Source organism: Phoenix dactylifera, chromosome 3 (genome assembly GCF_051530095.1).
Source record: "Phoenix dactylifera cultivar Ajwa chromosome 3, Ajwa_hap1_PhDact_Kaust_v1.1, whole genome shotgun sequence".
NCBI lineage: Eukaryota > Viridiplantae > Streptophyta > Magnoliopsida > Arecales > Arecaceae > Phoenix > Phoenix dactylifera.
Window position 1 is genome coordinate 45,540,578 of NC_143192.1, and position 26,810 is coordinate 45,567,387.

Genomic DNA, 26,810 nt, shown 5'->3' on the forward strand with positions numbered 1-26,810 from the left:
TCTTGCTATATGAGCTTATCTAGCTAGGAATATAACGTATCTAAGGTTAAATTTGTCTACATTGAAAATGAAGGTATCCACCTCCAAACATCAATAAGAGATTTTAGGATTGCAGAAAGTTTGCTTGGATGGAAGTATATCCTTATTAATCCAACTTAAGATGTATATTGTATTTGAGTTTTGAATGTAAAATTAGCTTAACAACTATTATGGGGCAAGTGCACTAATTTGTTTATACTGAATTTTAGATAATGATCATAGCATTTTAAACCATTTTTGTCAGGTAGTATATTAATTTATACAATTATATTATTGATAATACTCAAATAGCTAGTTGGCTTGAGACTTGTAATAATTTTTCTACAATATCAAATTATGGATCTAGGTTCATATCTAAAATAAAACTCTTTTTTCGATTTTTTTGGTTCAGAAAACTATAACAAAACTCATCTTATCACTACATCTTTGCATGCCTTACATTCATGAACTACATTTTTGTTGATCTATATGTCGCATATTGCTTAAGATGCTGAAAAAGTAGGTTCTTGTGCAATATAGATAAGGCATGTCACATATGATCTCCATTGTTATAATACTGCAGTTGCCAAAGTTACAACCTAGAGTTACTTACATGTTCATTGAATTCATTAGTTGGCACATATTCCACTAATGCTAGCTTCTAATTAAAACATGGCATTTCAGAGCTATTGATAGGACAGTGATGTATGGAGTAAATATTTACCCAGTTATATTATCTTTTAGTTGATATCTTTGCTGTCTTTTGTCATTTATGTCACCAACCCCCTTTACTTTTATTAAAGTTCGAAAGCACCATGAAGCTAAAACTTTGTCGCACTCTTTCTAAAAAAAATTACCAACCTCTAGGCCATCAAGTCAACTTGCTTTCAATTATTAGTGACACAATTTATTTGGATGTTATACGAGTAGTCTAATCATAGAAGGACAAATCTTAACTACATTTAACATATCATTTTAATGCAAATCAATCTCTATAATTCTCATATTTTAATCTTTCTTTGAATTATGCCTATATCAAATTAGATGTAAAATACCATTTTGTTCATTCATTCTACTATACTTGGCCTAGAACATTAGAGAAGTACAGATGGGAAGCAACCACTAGACTCAAACTAGCAATCTCTCCAATATGGAGATGGGTGCCAACTAACTAAATGAGTTCAATTTATTACACTTGGCTTAGTCCAGTATGTTATTGGTATATCTAAAACACTAGTCACACACTCAAAAAGTTATCTATCTAAATCACCAGTCACACACTAAAAAAATTAGCTTTAAATAATGTTTTCTTTTTATTGCATATGTTGCTTTTATTTTTCCTTTTCTTTTTGTATGAAGGATTTACCTAGTACATTGATGGCAAAATGTTGCTTAAGGATTGATAGCATGTTAGTTATAAGCTTTTGCATCTATATATAGAATAGGTCAAAGCAAGATATCTTGTAGAAGTCTTACAAACCAACTTCACATAAAATATGAGGACAAGAAACTTTATGAAATACTTATGGCTTAAAATGCAGTTTGAAGATTACTTGAGAATTTAAAAAATATTTGGGCCAGCTGATTTAGAAATACATAATATATTTTCAAATTTTCATGATGTTCGAACCAAACAATCTCATCATTTAGATCGAGGTTGACCTCTAGGGTCATGTGGATAAATCAAAGGCATATGCATCCTAATGATTCTCGACCAAATGGTGGACTCTGCACAAAATGTTTAAAACCAAGACCTGCTTGAACCATTCACATACAAAGGTATGGTTAAACTAGGAGCTTAGGTTGGAATGTAAAAGCTTTATCAAAGCTTGGTTTAGTCAACAGCTTACATGAGAATGAAATATAATTAAGGTACGTTGTCTCGGTATTAGGCTCAGTACCAATGCTACGTCTTCATTGTGTCGGTATAGTATATATAGTATATGACCGATTTGACGTATCGAGTATCTGTATACCCTTTATATCCTATACATATACTAAATTGATATAGTACGATACATTCCGTATCGTATCGATTCGGTACGGTATGACATTGTGAGGATTCGTGCGGGCGTGTGTTTAGTTCCACATCGGTTATTCGCTGGGTAAATCTTGGGTACTTATACAGGATCAACGAACCTAAACAATATCTTCCGGCTAGCCATTTTGGGTGAGGTCCTGGGTTATTACAAATGGTATCAGAGCGAACCCAGCCCATAACTTATGTGGACTAGGGGACACCGCAGCACGGATCCATTGGGGTTGACCACGGACCGATCATGGTGTTTGTGATTAGATTTGAATGGATTTGAACTCTTAGCCCAACGAGAACGTCAGGACTTGAACGGGGGGAGTATGTGAGGACCCGTACGGGTGTGTGTTTAGTCCCACATCGGTTATTCGCTGGATAGATCTTGGGTACTTATACAGGATCAAGGAACCCAAACAATACCTTCCGGCTAGCCATTTTGGGTGAGGTCCTGGGTTGTTATAGACATACTATGAATCTAATTGTTTATGATGCTTATGCAATGCTAGCGATATGATAAGGTTTAGTTCAGGATGCATTGCTATATCACTTCTTAAGGATACATCTTGTCAACATATCGCTAAAAATTACTAAAATGAAATCTTGGAAGAGGATATATATAGTACCGGTCCCAAATTTCGGACAGGTGCTACATTCTAACAGTTCACGTCAACTAGCTTGATTCTTCGGCAAAAGTCAGCGCTTCGAATAAGAAGATAACGGCCGCTCAAATTGTTGTAAATTGCAAACCCGCACTAATAATTCGATGACATAAAAGGAAATCCTTCCGAATTAGGCAAATTTCTTTTACCCGGCCGTTAATAGCATTTATACAATTATACCCGGGAGCCTTCAGGCAGCTGATGCTGGCCACCGTCGAGATGACTGCCGGATCGCGTCATCGCGTGTGATTCTTTTGCTTTACTTTTCCACCAAAGATATACCTATTTAAATACGTACCTCCAAGATTCTTTACATCTCCCTGAAGGTATACATAGCAATATAATAATTATCATTATTTTATGTAGTTTTGTCGCTCCACGGGCACCGGCGTCCCGACGCCCCGAGAGAGAAACTAACCCGGCTTTGCCGCACGTGTCGACCGCCGTCCCAAAAGGGTCGGGGGGAGCTGGGTCCCACGCTCTGGAAGTGGCTCCCACCGGACAGCCGGCCAGCACCCAAGTTGCGAGCCTAATTATCGGGTCGAGCCCACGCCGGACCGGGAGCCGCCACGTACTGACGCTGCGTGCATCATTCCGGCCCGTTGGCCCCACCCTCCCCCCACTGCTCCTTGCCCCCTCTGTTCTCCTCTTCCATTCTTCAAGCCGAGTCTTTGGCTCGAGATTTATTTAACTCGGCTTCTGTGGTTCTGCTGCCATGAATCGTTTGATTTCTATCTGGAGAAGGGTCTCTGTCGGAATGCTCAGGTCGGTTGAGGGGCCCCACAAGAGGAAAGAGACCCACGGCAAAGTGAAGGAATGGAATGGAAGGGAATGAAAGGGGGTTATTACTCATTGTTAAAAACCAACCAACCAACCAACCACAGCGAAGCCTATTGGTCCCCCTAGCCACTTGTTCATCGAAGTTTCCGTAATGCCCTCAAAGCACCACCATGTTCGTCCCAGTACAAACAGCAGTTAGCTAGTGGTCGCAACCTCACAAACAGTGGCAAAGTTGGAAAGAGAACAAGGTCCTAATTAAGCTATATTTTCCTGGAAGAAGTTTAGAGAGGCTGTTCTGTTACGTCACCTCGGGGTCCTATTGTGGGTATATTTATTTGTTTTGTTATTATTTCTGAGTGCCTTTAGTCCTGGGTGGTGGAAGGGAGAGAGAGCTGAGAGAGGTGTTTAGTGTTCTGGACTCCAACTCTATACACGGGCTTTTTAAGAAAGGTGGTGCCCCGTTATCTGTACTCCGTTACGTTGCTTTTCATCTCTCTCTCTCTCTCTCTCTCTCTTGCTCTTTTGGCTTGGGACAGTGAAGCGGAGGGGCGGAAGGAAAGAGGTATATTGCGTTCAATCTGGTCGCTATCTGTAGCGGGTGGTGGCGGTGGCGGTTGCGGCCAAGAAGGCCGAAGGAAAGAAAAGGGAAGGGAAGGGCTCTTTCTCTTTATCTTTCCGGCCCTTCCGCCATTCCTCCCGGACGCGGAGTCTTTTCCCGCAATCCATCTGTCCATCCCACCGTATCTCTCAGTAGCTCCGGTGACAGAGAAAGCTAACGAAAAAAAGGAGGAGAGAGTTTGGAGTTTTATTAAATATATTTGTTTTTTATTATCCTTGGTGTTTCGGAGGGGTGTTATTTAACGCCAAAGCTCTTGCTTTGTCCTATTCCTCAGCCTATCATTCATTCTTACATCGCACGGGCTTTGGAGTTTCTCTCTCTGTGCGCGAGCGCGCCTTTCTGTCTCTCGGGGGGACTCCCTCGAGGGGCTGCGGTCTTGGGATCTGATCCCTATTGGGATTCGGGAGAGGTTAAGAAAAAGGTGGTGGGGAAGACGAGGAGGTACGGAGGCTCAAGTCCGGAGGGTTCTGTCGAGCGAGACAAAAAGAAGAGGAACAGCAAAAGCTCTCCATTTTCCACCTCTTTTGAGCTGACTCGGATGATCAGGTATTGTCTAGCCCCACGACGACCGCATTGCATATACTAGCAACTGAGGCCTCGGAGAGTGGAGTTTTTTCCATCCAAGTTGTCTCTCATCTTCTTTAACCAGTGAGCTCTCTCTCTCCCCCCCTCCCCCTCCTCCTTTCCTCTCCCCCATAATTTTGCCTCTGCGATGTAAAGTAAGCATGCTATTGAGGGGATGGGAAGTTAGGTTAGATTTACTTTTCATGGGTTTAAAACATGAAGATCGACAAGAACAACCCTAATCCAAGTCTAGTTGTGGTATGGTTGTTTCGTGCTTATGTTGTATGGAATCTGATCTAGGATACTTAATGTACGCATGTGGTTCTTTATGTTTTGCTTTAGTTTGTGATGATGAAGCTGAACAAATATGCATTACCATCAGTTGCTTTTTTCCTCAGCGCGTTACCTAGAAATGCAATTTTTCAATACTCTCTCTCTCTCACACACAGACACACAAACACGCGCGTACCTCGAGCACGCACGCATGCATACACATACAAAGATGAGAGACCTAATTAGGAACTCGAAAGTAAAAGGAGATATTAAAAATAACTTGTGCCTTCCTATTAAAAGGGGTTTACATAACACAAATTTATTTTCCATCTGTGAACTATGTCCTACTTAAAAAAAAAAACTGTGAACTATGCCTAGAGGCCAATGAGTCAGATGAACATGAAAACCTCTCTCTTCATTTTCTTTGTAAAAGTTTAACATATATTTATTTGTTCTCTCCTATTTTGAACAACTACCTAACGTAAGATAATTTAGACGTTAGGTTTAACAGTTATCCACATTTGTCCCCATTTGCTCCCTTGAAGGAGTGGAGTCTCATTGATCTATGTTCATAGGCTGTATAGTAGTAGTCTATAATGAAGAAGAAAGGAGAAATGCATTTTCATGTATTATTCATGGGGACAACCACATAATTAATTACTTGGGTAGATATGCATTTGGGACGCTTTATAATTAGTTGTAATATTTTATCGTAGTTTACTGAAGAAGATGAGAAGTTTCTCTCTCTCTCTCTCTCTCATATTACTGTAAGCCACCTATGAGTTACTCGGTTGATCATTATATCAGTAGAACAACATTTCTTTTGCAATGTATATGATATCTATGGAATATGGTGCTTCCATACATTTTCTTGGGAAAAAAGAAATTTGTAGAAAAATATCTAGTATTAGCAAATTATATTCTTTTTAACTAATATGATTCTTTCATCTATAGTTTTAATGAATAGGCACTATATATATCCAATGTTATCCTGGCGAAGTAATTTTTCAGTAAGAAGTATGCAAGTCTAGTAAGATCGGTTGTTTTAAAAAGCATGGAGATATTTGACTGGCTTCCTTGTATTTATTAATGTCATGAATTTAATTATTCCCACTTGTAGAATTAAGATTTTTTTTGGATTAGCCTGCTGAGTAGATGCTAGATTGTCACATAATAAAATCCCTAGTTTCGGTTCAAGTCAGCAAACTTGAAGGTCATTCAAATCTTGGGAAATGCTTGTTTCAATGGCCAAAAGGAAAATGAAGTCTTTAATTGCTTTCAATCTATAAAACAAGGGAAAGAATGAAAAAAGGAAAGGAGATAAGGGGAAAAAAAGAAAAATAGTAACTGCTCCATATGCAGTGGATAGACCTATTAATCTACTTTTTATTATGACAAGTACCATGTGTTGATATCAAACAAGAACTGAAATATTTCATATATATCTTATATATAAAATATAAGATTAGGAAACCTAGGGACATATATATATATATATATATATATATATATATATATATATATATATATATATCTCTTACAAAAGCCTTTTTTTTAAAAAAACAATATGTTCATCGATCATCATCAGCATTATTTTTTTGGTATGATTGATCATCACTCAAGCAGAATACTCTCACACAAATTTGAGTAACCAACTGCTTTTTGGCCTCCTCACCTCTACAGTAAATGACATTACATTTATACATAATTTGTTCATACCATTATCGACAAGCGAATTATATGTAATTCCATGGGGTTGTGAACCATCTTGCTACCAAAAGCACTCTAAAACTCTTTTAAGTAAGGCCATCACAAGATTGTCAAGTATGTTTTAACCTTTACATAATGCACACTTGCAGCCGCATTATCAGTGATTTCTTCAGTCCGGAAAATGGAACGCCAGAAATTAAGTTAAACTCAAGGTCGAGTACATTTGTTTGCATTCCTGGATCCTCAGGCAGTCAGGCTTATAGGATGCAATTAATAAATTGAATGGAATTATTATTTTTCAAGTAAAGTATCCAATTTAAAATAACTAACAGGGGAATATACTAGTATGCTAATTACACATCAACTATTTCATTAAGTAACAAATTTTGATGCAGATGGAACGCTTTTAATTGATTGATGATCTATTTCTATTCTTTTTCCGCTTTCCTATCATATGAAGTCCTTTAGTTTTCTACATATAAGAAATTTTCTTATACTACAACATATATAGTACTCCTTAACTTGCATCATACATCAAATTCTTCTGCGATCTTGTTGCTGTATCACTAATGAGAATTTCAGGTGACTTAAATACTGATTTTGCATTCTACGTTATCTGCAGGATCTAACTACATCACATAGAAAACATGAATACTTTTTCACATGTTCCCCCAGGATTTCGTTTCCACCCTACCGATGAAGAACTCGTGGACTACTATCTTAGAAAGAAGGTAGCATCAAGGAGGATTGACCTAGATGTCATAAAGGATGTTGATCTGTACAAAATTGAGCCATGGGACCTTCAAGGTAGCATTTTCATGGACAGCTAATGCTGGTTATGGCATGATGATATTTTTTTTTACCGATATTTTATTTTGCACTGCCTGTCTTGGCCTCCTTTGAACAGAGAAATGTAAGATAGGAATAGAAGAGCAGAATGAGTGGTACTTCTTCAGCCATAAAGATAAGAAATATCCGACCGGAACTCGCACAAATAGAGCAACAACAGCTGGATTTTGGAAGGCAACTGGAAGGGACAAGCCAATATACTCAAAGAACAACTTGATTGGAATGCGGAAGACTCTAGTCTTTTACAAGGGTCGAGCACCAAATGGGCAGAAGTCTGACTGGATCATGCATGAGTACCGGCTTGAAACAAATGAAAATGGGACTCCCCAGGCAAGTTCGATTATGGATAGTTGATTGCTTACATATGCAGATTATATAATATAGAGAACTAGTGGTACATACATTTTCTTGGGGATTGCCTACTTTCTATCTGAAAAATAAAATCTCTAAATAAAAGTTATCTTCTTTGAAATAGAGTGTGATATGCAACAACCTCTTATATATATATGCTTCACTCTAGTATTATCTAAAAGCAATCTGAAAGTATATATTCCTTCTCTGAGCTTCTTTGCAAAGGGTTACCCATTAATCAGGAAGGGCCAATGAACTTAGGACATAGGAATGAGTGGCTATGTGCTTAAAGCTCTTAGAGTGCCAAAATTGGAAATTTTATTTGATGATGTCCTCATGAGAACAAACATATGATACCGATTATTGTAAGTTATGCAATAATCATGTTTATATAAGAAATATAAAGGGAGGATAACTTCACTTTGTCAATTATATATATATATAGGAATGACAACTCTTCTTAGCAGTGAATTGGGTCTTGTTCCAATGGTCACATCCCTCTGCTTAGCAACCTTAGGTGTTTGTGACTACGGAATTAAAGCATGGATAGGTACCTTTCCCTCCCCCCTCCCTCTTTCTCACTTAAAAGGTAAAAATTAATAACCCTTCTTAGCATAGGGCGGCCTCAAAGGTACTTGATGATCACATCCTATTCCTTGTTTAAATGGTTAGAGAAGTATCAACTGTACAGTCGGGTTATATGTTAGGTTCTCCAAACAAAGGTCGAATACTACTAAAACTTCTCTCTTTTTTGAAGAAATATAATTCTAAGGCTCTAAAAATTTAATTACACTCTAGAAAAATAATGAATGCTGATGATTTCATGGGCAAATTAACATTATAAATCAAATACTTCATCAGTTAATTGATCACATGTTGTTAATTGTTTGGATGATTAGAGTAATATCTGCCATGTACATGGTGCAGTTATAGTTAGATATATTACTAAGACTTCTTCTTCTTCTTCTTCTTCTTGAGAGAAATATATCACTAAGACTTACAGATCAAATGACAGTCGAAATAAATAATGGATGTTGAAATGTTTTTATGAGATACAATTCTGCCTATTTAATCAAACAATATCAGTTACATAAGCACATCGTAGAGGCAATATCACTTATCAAAATATCATAAGAACATCTTCTTAGCATAATCACTGAATATCAGGTAGCCAGATCTTTCATTAAACTTTGGTTTCATATAGATGGGTCTCTCAAGCATGTCACTGACCGCATGTTTCTCCTGCTAAACTAGCAGTGCAGTCTTTTCCAATGAAAATATATTCCCTTGAGACTGTCATCTGCTGCTATCTTGACTTTATTATATCTTTCCAGGAAGAGGGATGGGTGGTCTGTAGGGTGTTCAAGAAGAAAGTAGCAGCAATAAGAAGAGTAAGCGAGCACGAGTCGCCTTGTTGGTATGATGAACAAACCTCATTCATGCCGGATCTAGATTCTCCAAAGCGGATAGCTCCCCAGCTCGACATGGCCTATCAGCACTTCTATTCATGCAAACCAGAGCTAGAGCTGCACCACCTCATGCCACATGACTCATTCCTTCAGCTCCCTCAGCTAGAAAGCCCCAAGCTTCCCAACTATGTCGACCATGGATGCGCTCTCCAGCCATCTGCAGTCACACCTGAAGATCCAATGCAGCCTGGTCACCAACTTCAGATTATCTCAATCTGTAATTGCAGTGGGAGCACTACTGATCCATCGGTGGAGCAGGTAACTGATTGGAGGGTTCTTGATAAGTTTGTTGCATCTCAGCTTAGCCATGGTGATGTCTCCAAAGAACCTAACTGCTCCAATCCAGCCCTAGTATTTCAAGTTTCCGACAAGGAAGAAGCTGCAGTAGAATACGGGTCGACATCCACCTCTAGTGGGCAAATCGATCTATGGAAGTGAAGACTGTGCAGCAATGGGGTTGTATACACATATATACATACTGATCATAGGAATTGAAGTATTAAACCAACGTACAAGTTATGATGCAGGTTTATGTACATAATAAACTAAAAGTTGTAGCATATGGGGTTGCATCCAACTGTTGTAATATGGGTTAATTAATATCCCCATCCTAGTTGGACAAAGAGAATTCTGTTGTTAATAAGGTAATAGATGGATGGTATAGCCGGGGGGTTTCGGTAACTGACTCGGCACTCCAAAAGGAGGCGTCTTGCAGGCAATACAGCCTGCATGTAATGGACTTTATTATGTAGTCCATTGTTCGGCAGCCCGGGGGGCTGTCAGCATATTAATGTCTACAAAATCTGTAGATGTATTTCTTTTTTCCTTTTATTTGAAATGGAGTTTGATCAAGCAAGTTTTTTTTTTCTTTTTTCATTGAACTAACTTTTGTCTAGAAATTCTCTTTCAGGGAAACTAAATCATTTCAGTTTTTTTTTTTCGTTTTCTTTTCTTTGATGGAAATGCCAACAAATCAATATGTACTTAATGAAATGGTCAATGTGGGTGAAACAAATTAATCTAAAAACTTATGATGCAGTTCTTGGCAATAATATCTAAAAGCCTATAATTAATGAACAGTGATGTGATTGCTTGAGAATGATAATTCGTGGTACGCATATTTTGGGTTGAATTATGAAAGTGTTATGGAGTGGGAGTTTATATAAATGCACTTGAAAAACGCAAAAGGCCAAGACAGTCTTCTGCAGGGTTTATTCTTCCACTATTTATACTCACTCTCGATCAATATCCCTTCTCTGAATGCGAAAGGAAAGAATCTAGTGATCTATCTTGACATGCACAGATGTGCGCTTTTTATCGGCCCAGTGCATGGGCGCAATGGCGCAAGAGCCCAAAATCTTTTCTCTAACTTCCAAATAGTTTACTTAGTTCTCGAACCTGAGTATCTTGAGGAAAAACCAAATGCCTTCATTTTCTCAAATCTTGAATAATATGATTTTACTTTTTAAAAAATGAATTCTGATGAAGGGAAGCAATTTTCTTGCAACCAAGTTTCTTCCATTGTAATTCAAAATAAGGATGAGATGACTCAAAAGTGGCTGTAATTGTTGAGATGTACAGGAGAAGCCATGAAAAAATGGACCAAAAATACACCTCAAAAAAGAAAAAATGCACCAAATTTGACAGCTTTAACTATAGACTAATTTTGTCTGACTGTTCAGTTGCTTGTGATCAACTCGTCTTAAAATTGGCAAAATCAATAAAACCATCTATGAAAAAACTATTTAAGCTATTGAAACTGGGAGAATGTTTCAAAACAGCCTAACCTTTTATCGCTTAAAAAAAAGCCTAATATTTAAAAAAGACAGATGAAAAATGCTTCCAAAATATTCAAACTTCAGGTTTTTCCGATGCCATTGATTCAGTGAAATGATAAAAATTTCACTCTCTGGTGAGAGACAAGTATGCTTGGTTGTAGCACATATTATTTTTCATGGCTCATCCTAAGAGAGCAAAGGAGAGCTTCAAGATCAGTACCATTGGAAATATGTAAAAAGTTATAAGGCTTATCGAGAGAAGTTTCCCTACTAGAACCAAGTTCATGATACCTCCCGTGGCCATCTAAGGAAAAGAGATGAGAAACATGCGCCTTGTAACAAGGGTTCTTAAGTCGCCAGACTTACTCGAGCCATCTCGGAACTGGGGCAAAGTGAAATCTCTAGGCCCCAAGCACATGGAGAAGGTACGAAGTTCTGAAGCCTTTGATTAAGAGAAGGCTATTTTAGGAACAATGAGAAGTGGAGCGTTCCGCAGCTACATTGCTTTTGCATAACGCGAACCACAATGGTAGTCTCCACCATGCAAAATAAGGTGTTTTAAGAAACGTTTTTTTTTTAAAAACAAGTACAAGAATTATTTTTCTTAATTATGATTTTTTTTTGGCTTGTCAGTTTGATATTATTGAATATTTTAGAAGACCAAGTCGAAAATTTGCATTGAATTACTTATAAATTTGATAGTTTAGAGCTTTTTATGACTTTTTTAATATTTTTTTAATAGAAATAATTACCATGGTAACATATATGATATTATTTTGATGACATGTTTGGAGTAGAATGGTTGTTTTCTATAGTGGAAGGGATGCATATTGATAGGGTTCTTTGTCAATTAAATGACCAAAATGGTTGAGTCTCATGCACAATTATTTTTATTTTTTCATGATAGATCTATGTTTGCCAATATTATATATTCGTTCATTTGAAAGCCCTGACTATAGTAATTTGAAAATTAGAGATCATGCATGGAACTCAAACTAGAATGGTATCATGGAATGATACAGCCTCATCTTTTATGCCCATTGCTGCATGAGATAATGACGTGCCTACGCATCATTAAAGTATATCAACCAAAAAACTTGAAAACATTCATTTTTAACCATTTATTCCTTTTTAACAAAACACATCTAATGAGGCTCCAGGTTAGGTGGTTTTTTTTGTTCTCAACTATTCGAGAGATAGGTAGAAGCGAGGCGGAGTTCCCTAGTGCTCTTGGGATTGCTTTTTTTATTTATTTATTTTTTTAAATAATCCCAGTCCGCAAGATCGTCTGATCGTGTAACGCGGGGAACGTCGTATCTCACCGTTTGTAGATCGGACGCGTGGTAAACGGCCGATCTCGGACTCGTTTTCGTCTCACGCGAAGATATGAGGCCCTTTTCTCAGTCGCGTCTTCTCTCCAACGGGAGTTCGGCCTCCTCTCCCTATCGCCCACCACCGCCCACCACCGCTTCCAAGATGGGAGACTACAGCGATGCCATGATGCGAAATAACGCCGCCGTCCAGGCCCGCACGAAAGCCCAGAACCGAGCTAACGTCCTTCAGCTCAAGCTGGTGCTCTCTCTTTCCCTAAACCCTAATTCATCCGGCTATCGCTTTCGAGGATCTTGTTTTCTCTCTTGCGATCTGATTCGATCACGATAATCTTGTGGTTCGGGATTTCATCGAGCACTAGTTTTTGGTGATCGATTGAATTCTGTTTTGTGAATCAAGAATTTATTGGATTCGTATTAAATCGATCTTCTTCTTCTTTTTTTGTTGTTGTTAAAATCAGTTGATTTAGTTGCTTCAGCAATGCAAATATTTTGATTTGTTTGAATATATTAGGGATTATTATTATTATTTTTTTGTTTCTTTTCTTTTCCTTTTTTCTTTTGGGTGACGAAGAATTTCAGGGATTTTTATGGCTGTTCTCTCTTAATTTGACTTGCTATAATCGGTTGCATGTTTTTTTGTTCGGCCTTTGTGGTGGGTTGTTTTGTTGCAGATTGGGCATAGTCATCCAACTGGCCTCACCGCCAATCTTTTGAAGCTTTTTGAACCCCGACCCCCTTTGGAGTATAAACCTCCTATTGAGAAGAGGAAATGCCCCCCATATACAGGTATATTTGCTTTCTTTTGTTTATTGTCGCTCAATGCTTGGGCCTAATGAACTTGATACTTCGAGGTATTGACTGGGACTTTCTTTTGCAGGGATGGCACAATTTGTGAGTCATTTTGCTGAGCCTGGGGATCCTGAATATGCTCCGCCTGTCGAAAAGGGCGAAACCCCGGTAGGTTTTCCCTTGAAATGTTATAATTTAGATACATGTGATTTTGTCACCTTTTTATAGCAGTACTTTGGAATCTCTTGTCTTATCATAGCATGGGTCCATTTTTTTCCAGATAATACGATTCTTCTTTTCTTTTCTTTAATGATGAAGACAAAAGACTAAAACTCAAATGTACAGTAATTGTATGCAATTCACTTGATTGATTGTGCTCCTGAGCTGTTTACCATGCTATTTCAATGCTGGATGTTGTCATTATCTTTGTTGGTGGAGGATTTCTTAACATGATCCTAAGTCCTAACACATGGTTTGCAATTTCCTTAATATCATTGTTCTTACCATATGTGTTATTTTGTTGCTGCAAGGCTAGAAAAAGAGAATGCACTTCTGGCTTCAATCAACAAGCCTTTTATAATCTTTATGGAGGGTTTGGCTTATATGGATCACAACAAGATTTGATTAGTGTATACGATTACTAATGATTTATCTCTAGCAGATGCAAGCCTTTCGGACTGCATGAATTCTTAGATAGGCAACTTGAGAAAGAGTGGGGGTTACCATGAGGCTTAGCATAGTAGAAAGCTTTTTTTCTTTCTCTTTTCCTAATGAAGAAAAGGAACCAACTTAGGCGTGCATCCAATGACATCCAATTCAGCATCTATAAATCATACAGTAGGGTTGGAAGCGAGTTGAATCAAGCCAAACGGTATATTGTTCAACCTTGGCTTGTCATATGAAAGCGATGTTTGAGGTCATGTTGAACTTCAGCTAAGCTTGACAACCTCTATTGGAGCCTAGCATTTTTGTGGACTGAACTGAGCTTTAACAAGCTCCTTATCAAGCCCAAAGTGTTCAGGCTAATTTCTTATCCTGATTTACGAGCCAAGTTCTAAAAGAAAATTGTTCAAGGTTGGCTAATTTCTTAGCCGAATCAAACTTGAATGAGCTTGTGATTGGGTGAGGTCAAGTTGTTCATGCATAGCTTGTCTCATATGTAGATCTATCACGTACAGGCACACAACTTGAAGGGTTTGATTCCTTGGGGTATTGGGGGTGTGCATCTAGAGTTCTACATGCTTTTGATTGTGAGCCATGCATTCCATAGAGCTAGCCATCAGTGGTTCCATATCAATGGTATAAAACATAATTTGATGATGATTTTGAAGAATATAAGAATTCAAAGCTGCACAAATCACTGGAAACTTCTGAAATAATATTTTTGTTGCATTTTCTGATATATGATTATACTATATTTGTCAGACATTAATGCCTATTTAGTTTATAAAAAAATCTATTAATTATGGGTTTTCCTCCCTTGTTTTCCTATATCCTTCCCTGCTCCCTCTCCTTTCTATTGCTTAGGTTTGGTAAATGCTAAAAGGGGTTTACATAATAGATTGCGAATGTAGGTGTTGTAAATTAGTTGACATAAAACAACTCATAACCTATCAATCTCTAAATTTGGATGCAGAGCAAATTTGGAGGGGTCGGGGAAAGTTATGTCATGTATCATAGAGGAATAGGGCATTTTGGTGTTTGGTTGAAGGGATGGGTAGAGTGGGAATAAAGTACATTGGATTTCATGATAGATGTGGATTGTATCACAAAAACAAAATTGTCCTCCCACTTTTTGGGTTAAATTGAATAGTGGATAAGGGTGTCTTTGGTGGAGGGGGAAGAATGAAAATAGTAAAAGGAAATTTAGAAAAGCCAAAATTAGCAATCGATGATTGAATTCGAAAATATTGACATAAAAGTTTTCATGTTTTACTAATAGCTACCATGATTGATTAGTTACCTGCGTTAATGGAAGGCCAAGGACCTATTTTTGATGCATCTGCTTCTTATTACATAGTTTTATTGATTTTGAACCACAGAAGAGTAGATACCTTTTCTCGAGAGAAGCATAGTCCATTCCTGTATGTATGTATGCATATAGATATATATATGTATATATGTATATATGTATAAAATACATACATACATGCATAGGTATATATACACAAATACATATGTATGTATATTAGAAAAAAGCACCATAAAGCATGGTAACTTATCAAAATAATATAGTTTATACTTGACGTGATAGCATTAACTTTCACAAGCTCATTGTTGAGTCATTATTCCATGAACCATAATGCATACCTTTATATTTTAAAATTAATATTAGCTACGAAATAGGTCCTCCCTCTCATTTTTGGAGGTATTAAGGAAGTGCCTAATATGCATCCAGAAGTATCCAGGCTGTTTTTTTTTAATTTTGAAAAAATATGATATTCAACACAAGTATTGAACACGAATGCAAGGAGTATCCAAAAATTATTGATATCCAACACGTATATAATATAGAAACAGAGATCCACGTCGTTGATTATGATCTATACTATTAAAAATGCTTAAAAACCAAAAATTACATATCTTGGTGGTCTCTAACTTGTGCATCAAGTAGACAAAAAATGAATGATTTTGTATATGCTAGTATGCTAATGTCCATTATAAAGCACTTAATTGAAAATCCACCTTATTGATCATGATCTAGACATGTTAAAGTATGTATAGATTGAAAATTAATAGATTTTTATGCTAAGATCATAGCAAAACATGGTGTCATATAATTTTAATTGTACATTTTTTGCAACCACTTGGTGAATAGATTAGAAACCATCAAAATACATGATTTTTGGTCTTTAGGCATTTTTAGTTGCATAGATCGTGATTAACGGTGTGGATTTTCAATTTGGGTGTCTAATTGTTGATTTTCAACCTGAGACGAGTAGATATCCTCTACTCTTGTTCGGAGAGTAATCATCTCATGTATATATACATATATAGATGTATACATATATGCATGTATGTACGTGTGTATAATATACAGACCCATACACATGTATATATCCTTGACATATTTTAACCATAGCATATCTTACCTTTTCAAGATTTGTTGTATCGTTGTATCGGTATCATTTCATATTTGTATCTGTATCCATATCCATGCTTCACAGCTTCTAGTTTTCCTAATGGATATGAGTCTAAGATGGCAACACAAATCGGGAAAGATCCTTAACCTGCTTTGACATAGCCTAGGCCTTGGAATCTTATAAACTAATTCTTGAGGCCGTGCTTATTATGGTCAAGGAGGCTATTGGTCTTGATAAGGCTGGAGCACCAGTGCAAGCAGACTGATGGAGATTGAGCCATTTAGAGTAGATGCTCCTTTTGATTGATCAGACTAGAAAAAGAATGTGTTGCATATTGCAAACAATGTTGAATATTTCTTAGTTAACTGGGTTCCCTATCTGCCAAGAGATTTCTTTTCAGAACATTTTACTCATTTGCGAAACCCCACCCCTCTAGAATCCTGAAAACCATTTTTTCATGGCTCACTTAAATCCTTGTGTGGAGTTGCTGAAATTTCTCATGCGTACCACGAGCTAGTTCCGTCTGCTCATTATCATGTGAATGTGTAGGGTAGCAGTAGGTCTTCTCAATTGTTAAATAATTTCCCACCTCATCTTCAAGATCTTGCTTCAATGGACAATTCTGATTGTAATCAAGCAAAATGAAGTAGTAATTTATTTACTTATGAAAAAAAATAAAATGTAAATATTTCATGTTGATTTTATTGGGTTTTTTGTATGAATACTCTTCTAAAAATTCAAATTTGCTCGAATATCCTTTTAAAATTTATATTTATTTCTGTACGGTCATAAAACACTGTTTTTGCAAAAATGCTCCTAATATAACGGTTCTTATAATACCGTTAATAAAAACCATATTTATTTTAATTAAAAATAAAATAAAATTTTGAAATTACTTTTCTGTCCTCCATCGCGATCATTTTATACATATTTTTTTTGCACATCTATCTATTAAAAATATTTTAGTTATTTTAATTTGAAATCGTGAATTTTTTAACGGTGTTAGATGGCGTGGGTACATATGCAAAAACAAGAATAAAAAAAAGTAGAATAACAAAACAAGTGTTTTACGAGGATATACATTCAAATATCAATTTTGGGAGAGTGTTCATGCAAAATTTGATATTTAGGAGGGTATTCATGCAAAAACCTATTTTTATTTGACCAGCAAGGGCTGGCTAAAGGTATATGCAATGCTGCTTCTTTATGCTTCTTTGTTTGCACCATGGATAATTATTTGTTTTTGCATGCAGATGTGTCTGTTAGTTTGGTAGGGAGCTGTGGCTTGTGCATGTGGGAGGGGGAGTATGTATGGGTCTGGTTGGACTTTGATTCGCGGGATGTTGCATGTTATGCCATGTAAATGTCTGCTGTGCATGAGCGTGGATGTGCATGTGAGTATCTTGTTTATGGTGTTAGTTTTGGACTTAGGGTGGGGTGGGGGGGTTGTGAATATGCACTTCTAGAAGCAGCATGAATTTAACATCCTTTGAATATGCATGCTTGCATGAGCCAGTAAAATGTGACTTTATTGGATCGCATATTTACTTGTTTAAGCTGCAATTGATGGTAAATGTTGATTTTAGATGTCTTTAGCTGGCACTAAATTACCCAATAATCTGAGCTTTCTCCATTAGCTTGTCTTTCCAAACCATCCCATGGACATCAAGCTGCTGAACCCCAGGCAGAATAGCATATTTTTCCCCCTCCAGAATCAGTTGAGTTATATGAAAATAGCTATGAACTAGCATTATGAGATAATTTATTAGTGGAATGAATGCATGAGATAACCTCCATGGCTAATATTCCGATTGACCCTATCCATGTTGCAATCACGGCCGCCATGCATTTCTAGTTCTGTTTTGCTTTTTTCTGTGCTCAAGTAGTTTTCTGCAAGAAGGCTTACCTGGATTTTCTGATGTTAGTTATATTATTGGCATCATACTGAGCTTGAGTACACTTGATATGTGGGAACTTGTAGGATTATGCATGCAGAGAAAAAAATAATCCTTATGAAATGTGTTGGCTCTGCTTATGTTTATACTGACCTTGAGTCTTTTTCTGGTAAAGGCACAAAGAAGAGCTAGAGTCCACAAGCTTCGGCTGGATGAAGGTGCAAGAAAGGCTGCTGAAGAGCTCGAGAAATGTACACCTACCAATCTTGAAAAGAAGTTATGAATAATCACATGGTTCCACATTTTGTTGGTAATATGCTTTTTTCAAAATTTTATGCAGATGATCCACATAAAGACCCTAATATAACTGGGGATCCATACAAGACACTGTTTGTGGCAAGGCTTGTGAGTAATTGATTCTTTATTTGGTTCTTATCATTTCCATTCTGTACAATGCTATTGTTCTTCATAAGAGACGAGCAATGTCATTGAATATTCTGGGAACCCCATGCAGAACTATGAGACTACCGAGCACAGGATCAAAAGGGAGTTTGAAGCTTATGGGCCAATCAAACGGGTAAGTATACTAGAGCAATCCCGATGGAAGCTCAAGTTATTGATCTTGGGTAAGGAGTTCAGTCATTCTAACTGGTAAAAACTAAAAGAAGGTTTATCTGACACTACTCTTGCTTTGCCTTGCTGGAAGTTTTAGCTTCTTACTTCTGCTTTCAGGACTTGAAAGTGATTTAAATTGTTTCTTTTTGGCGTCATAAATATTAGTCTTGATCAAAATCAGGCAATACACTGGTATGTTTTTTTTTAATCGCTGGGAGCTTGACATAGAGGGGGAGAATAGGAATTGTTAAACGGTATCTGATCTAGTTATTTTATGTGTCCGCCTCCTGTTATCTTTTATTCCTTGCAAGATCTTTATCTAAGTCAAAGTTCAGTTGTTCGTGCCATTGGGTTAAGTGGTCATGCTCATGTTCTTTTCTACACGCCATATGAAAAAAATAACCATGCAGCGTCCGCATCAACATGATTTTTGGAACTTCAGTTTTTTATTCTATTTTAACAGGGACAAAAGAAAATGCTTGACATTTTTGACTGTTGAATTATTAGTGCTAGAAATTTGGTAAGTCAGGTATTTTTCTTGAATTTGGTGGAGTCAGTTTGTTACATTTCTGCCACCTATGGCGAGTTCCTCTTTTTACACTTCAATAGTGAACTAAATCTTATTAAGGAAGCTGTAAGATTTGCTAGATAAATGACTAGGAAGTTATGGCAGGTGAGTTTGCCTTGAGATGATGACGTTAGTTTGATCATATCTATGTTGTTTTGGTAAAATTTTTAATACGTTGATGATTGATGGATGCTATTTAGAGATCCACAAGACTCGTTGGGTGGACAAGTTTGGAGGACTTCAGGTAAATTCACCAGTTTGCTGTGCTACCATGATTAGTTCTTATTATGTGGTGCTGCATACCAATTATTTGGGGATTGAGACGACATCTTAGCTTTCAATAGAAGGTGTATGGTAAGCTATGCAAGAAGACTCTAGCAAGGATATTATCTATAATATTTTGACACTAAAAATCCGTAATCAGTATTATCTATAATATTTTGCCAATAAAAATCCATAATCAGCACCAGAGTTGCTGGAAGATATGTAAGTTCAAATAATGCAGCAAGAAATGAAGCGGAGACACTTCGATGCAACTTGCAGTACCAGCTTATCCACAGGAAGGATATAAATTTATGAAACAGGAAGTGGAATTTGATAATTTGTTGGGTATAATTTTGCTGTTTACAATAACTAGCCCCAATTATAATTGGGCACCATTCTATTCTTGAAATGTTATTACATTGGTGTGCTGCAATTGGTAAGGGAAAGCTTTAAACTTAAGGTGAGCAGAACAGTACCTATCTCCATTTTCAAGAGTTCATCTCCCTGTCTTTATCCCTTGGATTATCTGATGCTGCATCAACATTCAACACGTTTCAGGAGTACTAGCAACTTCCTCCCCTGTTATTTGATTGTAGCTTTGTAACTGTTCTGCTGCTACTAAAATTTTTATCTTCTGGTTACAAAGGCCAATTGAAAAATCTATCTGCAATCCTGAGGATATCCTGGTATTTTCTCCATTTTACGTAGTGTATCAGTTCTTTATTTTAAAAAAATTCCCTGGTAAGGGGTTGGTAAATATATTGCACATCTGGCAAATGGTCACATACATCAGTTTTTCTGCCAACTCGATTGATATGGTGGGATTCGTTCTGCATGGCGAAGCTGTACACCTTAAAAGGTGAGCACGGCTGGTGAGGCATGGTGCCTGTCTGTCGTGCCATTTAGGATTTACAGTTCTTAAAAAAACTCCTTTTGTATATATGACATATAATTGATTATCTAACCCATCTTTGTTGTTTTTGGAAACCTCTACATCTGTTTACTAATAATTTCATAATACATTGTATTGCGATCATTTCAGGTCCGGCTGATTACTGACAAGGTGACAAATAAACCTCGAGGATATGCCTTCATTGAATACATGCATACTCGGGATATGAAAAGTGTGTTAACATTATTCCTAAAAAAATAACATCCAAAATTATTTTTCTGTATTTAATGCATTATCCGTACCTTTATGCTGATACATAGCATCATGCAGCTGCTTACAAGCAAGCTGATGGGAGGAAAGTGGATAATAAAAGAGTACTCGTGGATGTTGAGCGTGGTAGAACTGTTCCAAATTGGCGACCTCGAAGATTGGCTGGTGGACTTGGGTCAACCAGGATAGGAGGTGAAGAGGTTAATCAGAAGTATTCTGGCAGGTAAATTACCATTTTTGTATCTACTTTTATTTTTAAAATTTTTATAAAACAAACAAAATACTTCAGCTTTCTCTCTCAAGAGATATATAGTTTGCATGTCTGTGGGCTTATGCTTGTATATATATTTTAGATGTTGATATATATTATGTCTCATTTGTTCCTGAATATTTGAAGATCATCATCAGTGGGTAGTTTCAGTTTCCCCCTAACTACTTTTTATAGCCAGTGCCATGTTTTTTTGTACTGTTACTCAAACCATGTATAACTTGGAGTGATGTTTTAAAAATTGGTACTGGTACCTGTATTAATAGCTTACTTGTGTGGTGCTGTACTGACACATGGTATGCTTTAATGTGCTGGCACATCTACGATTTGAGTAGTACACATGTTGGAATGGTCATGTTGCATACCGGTTTCGATACCTTATGGATATGATAAGGTGTGATCCATTAAATTCACATGTTGGAATGGTCATGTTGCATACCTGTTTCGATACCTTATGGATATGATTAGGTATGATCTGTTAAATTCATGACTTGGAGTCTGTTAACCTGTACAAGGACGGACAACCATTATGTTGACCAATGTTATAATACCATGTTAAAATATTATTTTTGGAAACATCTTTGGTATCTGATACTTGTTCAAAATAATTGTAGGTTGCTTCTGTGAGACAAACTTGTTTCATGTTTCCTTCCTAGAATTAGAAATTGTAAAATAAATATGTTGCACCCTAAAAATTTTGCTGGTCTTTTTAACAATGTGTACTAGCTTTGTAAGTATCACGACAAGGGGAGTTAGGATGGAACCTTGTGCCCTAGACAAACTTGTTTCATGTTTCTAAAGCAAAGCCGAACACCCACCATCTTTCCTAAATCAGCAACATGTCTAACTCTATAGTACACTGGACAAAAAGGCAGAAATTTTTTTCAAATCATATTCTCAAGGAGTTCGCAGTTTTCTTATCCAGCTAGACCTAAAGTAGGGCCTTCATATGACCTTCCTACTCAAAATAAAACTTAAAAACTCACCACTAAAATAAGCCCAAAGTATATGGTAAGAAGATTGCTAAAACATATGAAGTCCTAACCTTTGCCCAGAAGTCATACCTGCAAGACTTCTAAGACTCAATAAGATAATTTATCTAAAAATAAAGCCTAAGAAATTGAAATGAAATGTAAGTCTAGGCTAAACCTAAACTACATCTCCTTCTCTACTTATAACATTGAAACTAGGTTGGGTTTGGACGTGGTAAACCTTTGCCCAAAGTTGTTGAAGGCTTAGGGTGCATTAAGAAGCTGAGGTCTCTTAGAGCCTAGGTGCAAGGCGCAATGCAAGGCATACACTTTTACAAAGTGAGTCACAACAAATATAAATATATGTATAGACAATAATTAATACATTATTCTAAACATATATTTAACAATGAATTATCAATTAATGAATGCAAAAAGGACATGGCATGTTGAACATCAAAAATTCGGATTTAATAAGACAATAATCAGTTAGAACACAATAACTGGTATGGTGCTACCAAGTATGAACTACATAAAAGTATTAAGCTACAAGAAAGTTAAAGTGTTCAAAGATAAATTGTTTGAACCCAAAGTCAAAACATGAAACTGATAAAAGCAAACATGCAAGTCCAAAATGCAACTGAGACCAAGATATCTACTCCTACGACATCACAGCCTGAATCCCTAAAATTCATCATCGTTAATAAGTGCAGCATTATCTTCATGTTCATCTTCATCGGATTTATATTCTCATTTCCCTATTATCTTCCTCTTCAGTCTCATATGATGTGTCCTTTTCTTCATTAAGATGATCTGCTAGATTTAGGGCAGGAATTAGGCAGTGTCAGGTTGGGTTTTTATGCCTGAGCTTGTCCTAAAATTTTTTTTGGGCTTTGGGCTCGGCCAAGGCCTGAATTTTTTTTCAAAATTTTGGCCTGAGCTCGACCTGAGCCCAGACCCTAGCTTCACTCAAAACCTGATTGGCTGGTCTGGAGAGGGGGAGGAGAGAGTGGAGAGAGAGAGAGATGTGGGAGAGACATTGAGAGGGGGAGGCGAGAGTGGAGAGAGAGAGATGTGGGAGAGACATTGAGAGGGGGAGAGAGGAGTGGGGGGAGAGGGGGCCCAGAGAGGGGAGAGCGAGTTCCGGTGGGAACGGAGAGAGGGGAGAGATATAGGGAGGGAGAGAGGATAGAGCGAAGAGGGGAGATTGATCGAGTGGGAGAGAGAAGGGGGGGAGAGAGAAGGGAGGGATTGAGATAGGAGAGAGAGTGGAGAGGGGGAGAGAGAGATTGGGTGGGATAGAGAAGTGAGGGGATAGAGATCAGGAGGGAGAGAAGAAAGAGGAAGAAAGGGGGGGGGGGAAGAGGTCATGTGGGAGAGAGAGGAGAGGAGATGAGAGGAGGGAGAGAACAAAGATGGGGAGAGAGATTGAGTGGGAGAGGAAGAAGGGAGAGAAGAAGAGGGGGGATAGAGATAGATTGGGTGGGAGAGGAAGAAGGGAGAGAGCGGAGAGGGGGGGACAGAGATAGATCGGGTGGGAGAGAGGAGAGAAGGGAGAGTGTGGGGAGGGGGAAGAGTGATAGATTGGGTGGGGGAGAGGAGAGAAGGGAGAGAGCGGAGAGGGGGGGGGGGGGGGAGAGAGAGAGTGCCTATGGAGGGAATGGGGAATAAGGGAGGGTGGGGTTTGTTTTGGGTCATGTTCGGGCCTCTCTTGAACTCAGGCTTCGGGCTTGGTTACGAGCTCGAGCTGGGTCAGGCCAAACTCTGTTTGAAATTCTTTTGGGGCTTATTTTCAGGCCCAAGCCCGGCTCTAATTGCCTCGGGCCTAGCCAATGGCTCGACCTGAAGCCGGCCCAACAGGTCTCGGGCTAGCATGGGTCCAGTTCCAGCCCTAGTTGGATTGAAACCTGAACTTGGATACTTGCTTTTGACCTCACAGTTGCTGCTCTCTTCTACTGTTACCTGTTGGCTGTCCAACTCTAGCAGGTCTAGGTACAATACCCCCATCCCACATCATTAGAAAGTCACCTTCTACTACTCCATTGCTGCATCCATCCTCCTTCCAATAAGCCACTCATTGCTATTATCTATGCCTGTTAGGGATAGAGGATCGATAGTCTCACGCAGCTTGTATCGTTGCTTTAGATTTTTGGATCTTATTTATACCCTATGGTTAGATTGGACCAGGTTTTTTTTCAGGTCCAGCTTGGAGACAGGTTAATTCAGTCAGCTTGCAGCCCTTAATAGATGTAGGTAGGTATATGATTTGTGGAATGAGTAATAAGAGGGACATGCATCTAAGCATAGTTTGAGTTTTATTAATCCCTCAACTCAGAAGAGAAAATGAGGTAGCCTTGAAACAGTTTCAAGATCGGTGAAGCTTTCACAATATTTTTATGTGAAAAACATCTTCATTTTTACCTGATTTTTGAGCTTGGACAACTGATACAAGAAAGTATGTGAACTTTTGACTTCTCATTGGTGACAAATTGTTTTATTCAGACTTCCATGAAGGTTCATTTGTTAAATTAAAATTGCTTGAGACGGAGGTTTGTGATTGTCTGCTAATTTTTTTACCGGAGTCTGACCTACTAATTTTAGAAAATGCTTGATGATTTCTTCATATGTTTGGGCTGGGTTCCTCACACTTAGGTTTGTAGATATCTGCACTGCGATACAGATGTAATTGAAGGCAAAGAAGGAAGATTTCGTGAGACTCTGCTTGGTAAACGGGTTGATTATTCGGGACGTTCCGTCATTGTTGTGGGTCCTTCTCTTTCATTACATCAATGTGGATTACCTCGAGAAATAGCAATAGAGCTTTTCCAAACATTTTTAATTCGTGGTCTAATCAGACAACATGTTGCTTCTAACATAGGGATTGAGTTACTGCTTTAATATTTAATTGTGTTTAGTCTGTTCCTGGCCTTTGCCTTGTTCTTCTTTTTATCCTTTGATGCCAGCTTCTTTTCAGGTCTCTGATGATACTCTAATCTGTCTTTTCTTTTTTTTTAAGTTTTCTCACGCCTGGGTTGTTCTTTCTGAACAGGGAGCAACAGCAAGTTGCATCTGGACGTCCTAGATCAGAAGAGCCTAGGTCTAGGGATGAGCGCTATTTGGAGGATCGGTAGAACATTATTGCTTTTGTCTTTTTAGTTGCAAATTTATAATGTCATCTAGAATAATTACTCTATATCTATTGAATACTATCACTAGATTCCGTTTTCTTTTTTCTCTCTTTTACCTGTACTTATACTCCATGTGTTCATCAATAAACATTGTTCTTGGGACAGGGAAAAGTCTCGAGAAAGAGGAAGGTCACGTGAGCAAGAGAGGTCACGTGAACGGTCCTATGACAGGACACGAGATCGTGATCCCAGAGAAGAAAGACATCACCACAGAGACCGGGATAGGAATAGGGATAGAGACAGGGAAAGAAATCGTGGGCGTGACCGTGACCGTGATCGGGCTAGTGACAGAGACAGGGAGAGAGACCGTGGCCGCGATTATGACCGAGATCGGGAGCGTGAGCGTGATCGTGACCGTCCTCGCGGGAGGGAGCGGGAGAGGGAACGTGACAGAGATTATGACCGTGCAAGTCATGAAAGAGGCCGTGGGCATACACATGACAGAGATGCTCGCTATGATTATATTGAGCCAAAGCATGATAGGGAGATGCCTGGGATGAATGTGAGAGACTTTGATCATGGAGAATCCAATCATGGACGAGAGTGGTATGATGGGCCTAAGCATGGGCAGGAACATGATTATTATCGGTATGAACAACAGAGAAATCAGGAACAATATGATTATCAAGAACACCATGGCCTTGCTGATCCCCAGCATGATTTGGAGCGTTCTAGGCAACATGAACATGAATTCTATAACCATATGCCTTATGACAAGGTGGATCCTGTCAATTATCACAGTGAATTTAATCGTGCAGGATCTGAATCACGTGAGGAGGGTGAGGCATTTGGTGACCAGGATTACGAGCATCATCACTCAGAGAGATCACTTTCCCATGAATACGAGAACTGAAGCTTGAACATGTGGTAAGTACTGATGACATGTCTTATTTTATCTCTTGAACCTTTTGCAGATGTGCCTATTGATGCTCTATGCCCCTTGCAATAGTTTCAGCTCCATAAGAATAGAGCCAAGAGGTGGATCTAATGCTGCTGTTCTGGATCTTGAGAGTAAGACTGTTGGATGTTTGACTTGTGGAGTTAGTGATCTTGCAACTAAATGCGTGTATCTGTAGAGTGTTATTTGCTGAGACAGGTGTGGGTGATGAACAAAGTTGCTGTGGTTATCGTATCTTGTTTTCAGTTTTAGGGACATAATCGAATTGTCCGGCAGTTGGTGTATAACGCTGAAAACTTTCCACTTTGTTCAGCATAGCCTTTGTTGTGACTTGCATTAAGTGCTTTTATGAGATGGGGCATCTGGGACCTTTGGCTGCTTTATTTGCAATATATTGAATGAACTCATGCAGCTGTCATATACATGCGCACTTATTCAATCTCATAATCCCCCAAAGAGATGGTTGCTCGGCAATCCGATTGCTTTCGACTTTTGTAGTAATTAGCCATTTTCTTCTTGGAGAAAATCCATTACTGGTCATTCATTGTTCAACTGATTCAATGATTAGTCATCCTCAATGCCTTTAGAGAGGCCCGGCTAACAGAAAACATAGGTCCAGGTTGCATCTGATAATATGTTATATTCAACTTATGATCAAGATACGAAAATGTAC

The 26,810-nt window shown here is 38.0% G+C and overlaps 2 protein-coding genes across 5 annotated transcripts; both read left to right on the plus strand.

Annotated features, from left to right (window-relative positions):
* Positions 1 to 3,707: 3,707 nt before the first annotated feature.
* On the plus strand, positions 3,708 to 10,176 carry LOC103723267 (NAC domain-containing protein 7). Of its 2 annotated transcripts, none has more exons than XM_008814144.6 (4): positions 3,708 to 4,756; positions 7,278 to 7,462; positions 7,563 to 7,834; positions 9,190 to 10,176. In XM_008814144.6, exons 2-4 carry the CDS (start codon positions 7,303 to 7,305, stop codon positions 9,760 to 9,762), a joined length of 1,005 nt encoding a protein of 334 aa, XP_008812366.1. In that variant the 5' UTR covers positions 3,708 to 4,756; positions 7,278 to 7,302; the 3' UTR covers positions 9,763 to 10,176. The 2 variants fall into 2 exon arrangements, with proteins under 2 accessions (XP_008812366.1, XP_088574752.1); XM_088718626.2 differs by having other exon boundaries at positions 3,787 to 4,756; positions 7,563 to 7,838; positions 9,194 to 10,176.
* Positions 10,177 to 12,243: 2,067 nt separating this feature from the next.
* LOC103723265 (uncharacterized) lies at positions 12,244 to 26,520 on the plus strand. Of its 3 annotated transcripts, XM_088718627.2 has the most exons (12): positions 12,479 to 12,674; positions 13,108 to 13,222; positions 13,314 to 13,393; positions 17,562 to 17,702; positions 18,379 to 18,454; positions 18,544 to 18,608; positions 18,718 to 18,780; positions 20,693 to 20,774; positions 20,873 to 21,035; positions 25,101 to 25,178; positions 25,345 to 26,106; positions 26,189 to 26,520. In XM_088718627.2, exons 4-11 carry the CDS (start codon positions 17,616 to 17,618, stop codon positions 26,090 to 26,092), a joined length of 1,362 nt encoding a protein of 453 aa, XP_088574753.2. In that variant the 5' UTR covers positions 12,479 to 12,674; positions 13,108 to 13,222; positions 13,314 to 13,393; positions 17,562 to 17,615; the 3' UTR covers positions 26,093 to 26,106; positions 26,189 to 26,520. The 3 variants fall into 3 exon arrangements, with proteins under 3 accessions (XP_038976916.3, XP_038976918.3, XP_088574753.2); XM_039120988.3 differs by lacking the exon at positions 17,562 to 17,702 and having other exon boundaries at positions 12,244 to 12,674; XM_039120990.3 differs by lacking the exon at positions 17,562 to 17,702 and having other exon boundaries at positions 12,244 to 12,674; positions 26,195 to 26,520.
* Positions 26,521 to 26,810: the final 290 nt, after the last annotated feature.